We start from the raw sequence: 9741 nt of genomic DNA, 5'->3' as shown, positions 1-9741 counted from the left end.
CGTAGCGAAGCCCCCCGCGCACGGCTCGTACCTGCCCCGCGGGTCTGAGGCTGCCCGAGGAATTTCCCTCCAGCTGTTTGTGCGCGTACTTCAACATTCACAGAGCATGCGATGCGAAATAGTAATACATAATAATAAACAAGACCCTTTATTTATCCATTTAGATGTTTTCAGGAATTATGGTCTGGGCTCCATTGTTTTTCTCTAATGACACTCTTATTTGTTTTTTTTTTTCCAACCAGTGATACTTTATGGGATCTTGCTATAGCTGAGGTGGAGAAGAGAGAAAACCCTGACAATGATGGCACACGTGTGGAAGTTTGGGAAAAATCAATATTATTTATGGGAAACAAAAATGGGGTAACGCTAAATATTGTACAGTTCTATGATTGGCAAACATAGTTTGTGTCAGGGAAAATATCTGATCTTTTAACTTAATTCTTCTAAAGACAAAATATGTCATGCTCTGATTCTGCAGAGAGCAGGCATTCCACAGAGTGGGGACCAATGAGACATTATTACAATTCAGAAGTTCAAGTTTATGATATGGAGAGTCAAAATTTTAACCATTGTTATCACAGAACAATAGAATGGTTTGGGTTGGAAGGGACCTTAAGGATCATTTAGTCCCCCTGCTATGGGCAGGGACACCTCCCACTAGACCACGGTGCTCCAGTCTGGTTTTGAACACCTCCAGTGATGGAGCACCCACAGCTTCCCTGGGCAACCCAGTCCAGTCTCTCACCACCCTCATGGTGAAGGACTTATTCCTCATTTCTAATCTAAATCTACCCTCACTGATGATGCACTCAATTCTTTGAGGTTTGGCTTCACTAATTTTCATTTTAAAGAAAAATATGTTCTAAAAACAACATTGTTTTAATTCATTTTTGTAAAAGTAACTGCTGGAAGTAATGCTACTCTTTCAGTACTTTGACAGGTAAAATTTCCCCTTGTAAATGTTCAACTAGTAACAGTCTGATTTAAATAGACTGGTACCAGATGGAGGTCTTGACATTGTGCTGTGAATTGTGTCAATATTGTGTCTGACTGATTTGAACATGCCTTATGAGTGGTCTGCAAACTCATGATTCCACAGGCCTAAGTTTGTTTTAACCCATTGTCCCATGAGTTGAGTCATTAGTAATTCCATATTTTTATTCTGTTAGCATTTATTTGTAAACTAAACTCTTTTTGAGCAAGAGAGCAATATTTTTAAGAATAGAATTTTTATATTGGAAGGCTTGGCATTTAAACTTTTAATTTAGCAATTTTTAAAATGTCTTTTTTAAAGAAAATACGACGACTTTTTAAACTCACCTGAAATTCATTGGGTTTTGAGATGGGCAAGGGCACAGGAGTAATCTGTGGCTTGCCCCTTCAGTAAGGCATGGGACTCAAGTGTCTGAATTTCAACAGTATAAAGGCATATTTTTCAATATGTCTGTATTTTAAGCATTCTTTTTATTTCCATTTCCTCAGTAATAATCAGATGCAGTGGAAACCAAACATTACATAAATGTATTATTATTCATTAAAAACTGTTAAAGAGAGTTGGCCAGATTGATCACTTATGTCTAATTTTAAGCAGATTTCCTATTACTGCATTTGTCATCCGTATTAGTTGATAATTATAATAATGGTAGTGTAACTGGATTCTGACAGAAAGTTGGCAGTTAAGTTTCCACTATAAGGCTATAAACAATTACATGAGTTTACACTTTTCTGGTACTTTATTATTGGTAAGTTAAATGAGTGATTTTCATTTAGCAATGCAACTTTTATGCTTTAATGACTGTACAGTAGGGTTCTTTTTTTTTCCTTTTTTAATTTCCAGGGAAAGACCACTATTATACTGAGGTGCCTTGAGAGGTATGTGTTAAATTTTTAATAGTTTTCAACTGTGGATTAGAATTTTCCATAAAGAATTATATTGTGTGATAATTCATAATATATGTATAGAGATGTTGTATTCTGTGACCAGTTGATCACTCGTGGATAAACTTATTTCCCTTCATTACTACCTGACCCCATCAGCTCTTTTTGTCCCATGTTAGTGAGCTGCAGTGTCCATCTACTCAGCTGGCAGAAGAAGAAGCAGCTGGTGCTGCTGCTTCTCCTGCCTTCAGCAACTGAGACCCATTGTCTTAAGTGTCCTCTCTGTACTGCTGTATCTAAGCCAAATTTATGACTGAAAACCATAATTTAGTAAGTGTAGAATTAAGCTTCTTTATTCAGAGAATCATGACAAAATGAAGTGATTTTTCCTTCCATAGGGAAGAGACTCCAAAGCCAACATTAGCCTTGGAATATACTTTTGGAAGAAGGGCAAGGAGACACAATGCAGTGAGTATACAGAAAATATACTTTACCATAGCTTTATGTATATATACACACATATATATACAAATACATGCATACACACATAAAAATGTTATTTTTATGTATAAGAGTCTTAGGTTTTTTAGCTTATTTTTTGTGAAACAAAAAGTGGTTTTTTTATGTAATCATATTTGTTAGCTAGCTTAATTTTCCATTTTAATCTGGATTTTCCTGCTCATGAAAACACAGTAGCTCAGAGACCATTGTATCTAACACAAAGCAATCAGATACATCTCTAAAAACTGCCCTCTTTGTCCTGTTTGAGTGTTTTTATTTTCCCACTGTAACGTAGCAGGCATGCCTTTAACTTTGTCAAATGCAAAAATGAATACAAGCCAATGAAGACACTTGACAACCTGTTTTGTGAGAGAATCAGTCATCCTAGAGGATGTTAAATTGTAACTAAATTTTTGGGTTATGTGTGCACATCACTAAATTTTGCACTGCAGATTATGTTAACAGAAATCCTGCACCCACTCCCATCACAGCTGCTGGTTACTGCCCAGCAGCTGTAACTACTGCTGCAGGTAATTGCTGATTCTGGTACAGAAGCAGGTGGTGGAAAATCTGACCTTGAAAGATAAAAATGGTTAAAACTTTTCCCAGAATCTAAATGTGAAGGTCATATTCACATAGAGATTCATTACTTTACCAGTTACAGACTTCTCAAAAAATCATTAGTCTTGAGCTGCCATAAACAAAAAGGGAAAAGAACCTGACTTTTTTATTTTTTATTTGTATATCATTAATCATGCTGCCTCCTGACTTTTTTTACTTGACCATAGTCATTTATCAAGACAGTCCTAGGCACAGTAGGAGTCTTCTGTGTTGTATGGGATTGGTTGAACACAGGGAGATTTTTTATTTGGTTTTGTTTTTACAGAAAATACTAGGGAAATTACACATCTTCCTGTTCTCAGTCCCTTGCACAAAAAGCCAGTCCCTTGGTGTTGCATGGAAGCACATGTTTCTAACGTAAGGAAACTGTTTTACAGCCTAAAGATGTAGCTCATTTTTGGGAACTAGGTGGTGGAACCTCATTATTGGAACTGATTCGAATACCCATCTCCAGCAACAACATAAAGTAAGTGATTAGTATTATAATTCCAAAGTTAATTTCAGTTTTCCTTCAAACAGAAGTATAACTCTAGACTTTTTATTGTGAAAATCTCTTTCAAAATATAAAACAGAATGTTTATATTTTTTTTTTTCTAAAAATCATTGTGATACCACTGATACTGCACTTTGACCTTTCTTTTCATGGTTATCTCCTAATGAGACAAGTTTGTAGCAATCTCCAGCAACAAGAGGATGCAATAACATGAAGGAGATGGGTTGGCCTTTAGCAGATAGAACAAGAAATGCAGCAAAAGAGAAGACAGTAGCTTTATGCTGGTGGAAGAATAGATAAAGCAACTTGGGGGCATACAAAAAAATAAAAACTTGCTTCCTGTATCTATATGCAAACATAAATCCCCCCACTGCGAGAGGCAGTGTTTTAGGGTGAAAAACAAGGCAAAAAAATGTGCCCAAAAGCCATCTTGCTTTGCCATCACAAGTAATTCTATCTTAGCATTTGTATTTTCACATTTGTTGCTTTCAGCATTTGTACCACAGCTGTGGTTGCATAGGAAAATGTTGATTGTCTCACGTGCTGAAGATGTGACCAAACAATGCCTTTTTAATAGGTCCTTTGCTGTAGTTCTTGTATTGGATCTGTCCAAACCTAACGAACTCTGGACTACTATGGATCAACTTCTGCAGGCCACCAGGAGCCATGTGAACAAAATTTTAGCCAAACTAGAAAAGACAACTCCTGAAGTAGCTGCTGAAATTAAAGAGAGGATGCGGAACAACCTGCCGAGGGATCATCCAGTGAGTTACTTCTAATATTTTCTCCAGATGTCACAGGCCTTTATACAGTTAAAGATAATGCTTTTGAAAATCATAAACAACTCTTTTAGATTTTTATGCATGACTGAAAATCCATTTGATGTAGATGAACCTGTTCACTGGAAAATTATAGCAATTTAATAAAAATTCAATAAGAGCAGAAACAAGGAAAGAAGGTTTCTTATATCTTTTTGTTAGATATCTAATGTGATTGTTATGGCATGTTACACCAGTCAAAAGAAATAGTTTTAGAGTAGCAGTTTGCTTTTTTTTCCCCCCTCATCTTTTTAAAATGAAGATGAAAACTAGAACGTACAAAAGTCATCTAGCAAGAGACTTGCTGAAGGTACAAATTTAAGCAAAGAATATAGTTATAACAGCCATCAACATGACTGTATACTTTGCATTTATTTAAATGTCTATCAGAAACTCAATGCCTTTTGATAATCTGACAACTAATTAAATTATAAAGTTTCAGAAATGTTAACATCAGTCCTTTAAACATAATTGCTAACTAAATCTCTGGAAAAGCTAAACTAGATTATGTGCAATAGAAATGAAAAGTCATTGTGCATTAAACCTGGCAAATGTTGTGTGTATATAATGCATAAATAAGTATTCAACAATTCAAAGACTTGGCACATAAATGGAGTTACTCTAACTTCTGTAAAATGGTGCAATAGAGCAAATGCCTATCTAGCTCAAAGATTTAGAAGTAACTTAAAATTTATGAGAAAACAACACGTGCAACACTCAGTACATTTCAAGTATAAGGTTTGAGATCCACTGGGTTACAATTTTGGTTTTTAGAGAAGGCAATACACAAAAAGAAAATGCCTAGAAGCACACTTGGCAATAAATCATGACCACACTGTCAAGTTTATGTAGAGGGGCTTAGAGATAGGAAAAGTGCCAGCTTTTTTCAGCAAGTCAAAAGAGTAATGCAGTTAGTTGTTGTACCTGCCCTGTAGGGAACACAATTATACCTTCTAAAGGAGAATTTCTATTCAGCCTTCATTATCAAAACCACAAAGCATGCAAACAAAACGTTACTCCCTGGTTCTCTTTTTTTACTTTCATCAATGCTCAAGAAAAAAGTTTGCTAGTTTTGTGGGAGCAAATACTATCTTTTATAGTCAAAGCAAACGACAGTTTACACAGGTTTTTATTTGCCTTTTTATAGCTAAATGTGGTTTTATGATAAACAGGATGAAGTTCTTGGAGGTTTTGTTTTTTAAGGATTAGGTATATTCCATCGGCCTGGATGAAGAATTACTGGCTATAATTATAAAGCATAACAGTGGCAGAAATTGTTTAAAAACACTGGATGCACCTAAAGGAGTTCTTAGTAAAAAAATTAATTCCACAGTTAAAAGGTTAATAGAGTTTAGTATGCCAGTTTTAGTGTTTCTGATGTTATACTGATTTTTTTTTTCTTGGTTAAAAAACTAATTTTTTTTTTTCAGTTCTATGTTCTATACACTCAGTCTTCAGTTATGATAATTTTGCTCAAAGCTTTTGCCTTGACAGTGTATGAGTGAAGTGATTATTCTTCTTTTCAAAGTAAAGGATTTTCAGGATGTGCAGCTCCTTGCTAATATACTGGCTGTCATTTGACCTGTGTGTGAAATAACTGGTTTGAGACAGGAGCTGTTGGGTCTGCCTCTGCTAGAACACATCTCTTTTGCAGTCAAAGCAGCTTGACTACATGAACCCATGAAGGGATAGTCTTATTTCATATGGACAACAGGAAAACCTTCCAGATAAAACTTTAATTGGAAATTACCTATTTAACAGTCAAATCTACACCCCCAGAGCCATTTTCATCCATTGGTATTGATCTGCATTTTCATAGTTGTTAGGTCTTCCTGTTGATACCAGACATTTGAAAATCACATTAAATATTTAAGTGTTTGGAAAACGTGATATTTGGAGGAAAAATGTGTGACACAAGCAAATAATTAATCTTTATTTTCTTTGGCTTTTGTCTGTATTACTTTGGATATGATGCAAGGAAGGGGAATGTGTCAAAAAGCCAGTTCTAGTAATCCAGTGCAGCAGTTGTTGTGTGAACATGGGAGGTTTTTCCTCTCTTCCCTTCTGATGTTGGAGCTGGAGTATGTAGTGCAAGAGCCCTTTTATTCCAGGTAGTGCTCTGACTGCTCAGAGGGATTGTTTCCTGAGCATTAATGAAGAAACTGAGAAAACTGCAGAATTTGGATATTGCATTACAGTTTATTCATCTAAATTAAGGTTTTGGAAAACAGAGCTTGTCTTCTGTGAATTTTAAAAAATTTGTGCAAGTAGTTGCAATACTGTAGAGTTTGTTTACACTGCTTAACTGTCATATGTCTGTTTTAATAGGATTATGAGCTAGTAGAGCCTTTTCCAATACCCTTGGTGATAATTGGAAGTAAATATGATATTTTTCAGGTAATTAATACTTGATTTAATTTATTTTTTAATAATTAAAAGATTCCTGGTAAAGATTCTATATTCTAAAATCTTGATAGTATAATAGTAATTGTTGCAACAAAAGTACAGCCACTCAGCCTTCTACCACAAAATTTTTTCCTCCAGCAGTACTCTGGAAGGCATCCTGTCCCTCCCTCACAAAACACTCTCAAACTGAGGTTTTTGACATGCATGCAGAAAATGTTGGGAGATAAGTTGCTGCAGACCAAAGAAGGAAGCAAGAAAACATCATGTTGATGACTTTCTTTTATAATGAGAGAAATCCAGCTACCTATGATGTCCCTTCTGACAGCAGCTCTGATTTTATGGCAGTGACAGAGGGGAGTGTCTCAGATCAGCTGGTCAGACTTTTTGGTGGCTGTGACAGCACAAACAATAAACTATCATTTCAGTCTGGAACTTTTTTCTTTAAGTTCTTCTGAAGTTTTTAGAGGCAGGTGAGTAATTGCATCTTTAAAGATGGAGAGGAAAGAAATGTCAGAGTTCTGCTGGTTCTCTCCCAGAACGTTAAAGATGCAAACAAATGCATACTTAATTTTCAAGCAGCACTTGAACATGGGAAACCAGAATATGTCTGATTTTTAGCGGCCGTGCTGGCAGCCTCTGCATCTCTGGATGACTACATACATAGTGCACTGACACTTGGCTGACTCTCTGAGTTGCTTAATTTTTTATTAATAAGGTACTGTGCCTTCTTTCATACTGAGGCTTTATGCTGAGCTGTGATCTCTTTAAAAATCAGTGACTCTCCTGTAAGAAGCACAGAATAACAGCATAATTCCTTTGGGTTCTATGGCTCCTGCAGGCTTAACTGGGACTAGTTTTAGCCCACTTCATCCAGGGAAGGCCACCTCTATGATCTTATATTAAACATTGATGAAAAGGTGGTTTTATGCACCTTTGAAATCTTGCAGGTATTAGAATTTAGAGAGCATGTACCCAAAGGTTTACTCAAAGTCCTATATTTTCACAAAAAGAAAAAATCCTTATTCTTCTAGTAGACAGTTATTTCTACTTTAAAAAAAAAATTAAAACAAAATGAAACAAATTAATTGAAAATTGAACATATTCCCAATCAAGAAACTTTTTCTAGACTAACATACTGCCTGAATTAGGCTCCCTCTGTAAAAAAGAAACAAAGGAAAATTGTGACACTTCTTTTCAGAATAGGCCGTTACTCATTCTGTCTTAAGATATAATTATGCTGACAGCTGAAAGCCTCATATATTGTAGTCTAAGTGCATTGCAGTTTATACAAAAAAAAATGAAAAGTTCTAGCTGTAATGTTTTGGGGTTTGTTTCTTATGTATATGTTCCAATATCAACTTTTTTTCAGGAGTTTGACTCTGAAATGAGGAAAATAATAAGCAAGACACTTCGATTTGTTTCACATTATTATGGAGCATCATTAGTGGTGTGTATATTCCCTTTCTAACTAAAGATAGAGAGGGTGAGCAGTATTTGTGTTACAAAACAGTCTTTTAAAAACCAGAAATGTGAAACTGGAGAAAATGGGATTTAACTGGCTTTACATTAGCTTTCTTCATGAGCTAATCTGTCAAAACAGGTTACAGGCATTGGCAGGGGATGGATGGATGGATGGATGGATGGATACCTTGTGAAAAGACAAACTACATCATTCCCAGTATCAGCAAAAGCTACATAAGAAATAGTTACCTGTGGGCAGGCTCAGCTCCTCTGTTGAGTTTACTGCACATCTGGCAGAGTTTTTTGGTACAAGAAAGGAAGATGCAGAAAAAGTGATTGCCTCAGATAGGATTAGAGAACTGGCCCTTTTGGTCAGAGCATCTAGTGACCTGGCTTCAGTAGACTTGAAAACCTAGATCCAAGGGCTCATCTTCACATCAGTTGAACCATACCAGATTACCACACTTAGTGTTGAAGAATAAAGGCAGGGATTTTTTATAAAGTAATGAGTAGGAACTGCCAGCCATGAGGACCATGAAATGTTTATGGGGATCTATGAACTGATTTTGAGTTTAGCAGATACCTTCAGAGGAAAGGCAGAAACATGCATTCTCAGATTCATAATCTAGAAAATGCTGCCTCTTGGGCTGTCTCTACATCAGAAAATGGTTCTAATATTATCAACCATCACTTATGTAATTAATACTATTTAATAGTTGTTCATTTTGATTACCAAACAAATTGTTTGCCTTAAATTGTTGTAATAACAGCGTGAGCTTTTGCATACATGTAAAAGTGCACAGCTTTTGTACTTTGACAAGTGAATTCATCTTTTGTTAACTGAGAATATAACACTCTTAATTTTTTAATTATTTTTAAGTATTTAAGCATTATTGCCATAAAATATGAAAAAGTGTGAGCCTAAAACTCTTTGGCTGCTAAATCCTGATTATCATTGAAATGAGTAGAAGGAACTTCAGTTTCTTACAGTGGGGATCTGACTTCTTTCTCTGAATCTGTTAGAAAACAAAAGCCCTTAGATAGGAATAAGCATGCTGTTTGAGAAGGTACTCTGGGAGCTGCTTTCTGATAAACCTGTGCCAGACCTGCCACTATCAAGCTGCTCTTGTGATGCATGAACAATTTTATTGTTATTCATGACATTTCTAAATGTTTATTGTATTCTAGATAATTTTTAATGTTTAAAATCCTAATAACCCATTAGTCTTGGGCAAAAGATTTGTGTCTCTTAAAATGCATACTTCAAAAGTTTTGAATCAATATTTTTAAGTTTAATCTTTATTTGCACTTTTTCATTTAATCTTTCTTGCTCTGTATATTTGGTGACAGATACATTCATGTTTTGGAAAGGGAGGGTGGGGTTTTTATTGTAGTAAGTTCAGCGAACATATACCAAATTTATTTAGGTCAGGAATTAGCCAGGCTTTATGTGAAATCCTCTGTGTAGATGGCATTATTCAGTATTTCTATGATGGAAGACAATAATGTATATTTTGTTTTCTGATTCATTCAGTTTACCAGTAAATCTGAGGCTCTCCTGCT

At 35.5% G+C, this 9741-nt stretch overlaps 1 protein-coding gene across 1 annotated transcript in view; it reads left to right on the top strand.

The window, feature by feature from the left end:
- Positions 1-241: 241 nt before the first annotated feature.
- DYNC2LI1 (dynein, cytoplasmic 2, light intermediate chain 1) overlaps positions 242-9741 on the top strand; it is a 19387-nt gene continuing 9887 nt past the window's right edge. Inside the window, exons 1-8 of the mRNA XM_008936452.1 lie at positions 242-360; positions 1838-1872; positions 2277-2346; positions 3378-3466; positions 4071-4257; positions 6640-6708; positions 8087-8164; positions 9713-9741. The exon at positions 9713-9741 is cut by the window's right edge and continues 63 nt beyond it. Coding sequence (XP_008934700.1) covers positions 343-360; positions 1838-1872; positions 2277-2346; positions 3378-3466; positions 4071-4257; positions 6640-6708; positions 8087-8164; positions 9713-9741 — 575 coding nt within the window. The 5' untranslated portion in view covers positions 242-342. The remainder of the gene's footprint in view (positions 361-1837; positions 1873-2276; positions 2347-3377; positions 3467-4070; positions 4258-6639; positions 6709-8086; positions 8165-9712) is intronic.

Source organism: Merops nubicus, unplaced genomic scaffold (assembly GCF_000691845.1).
Source record: "Merops nubicus isolate BGI_N331 unplaced genomic scaffold, ASM69184v1 scaffold3523, whole genome shotgun sequence".
Taxonomy (NCBI): domain Eukaryota; kingdom Metazoa; phylum Chordata; class Aves; order Coraciiformes; family Meropidae; genus Merops; species Merops nubicus.
The sequence above is the reverse complement of the archived record's forward strand: the minus strand, read 5'-3'. Positions and strand labels throughout refer to the sequence as shown.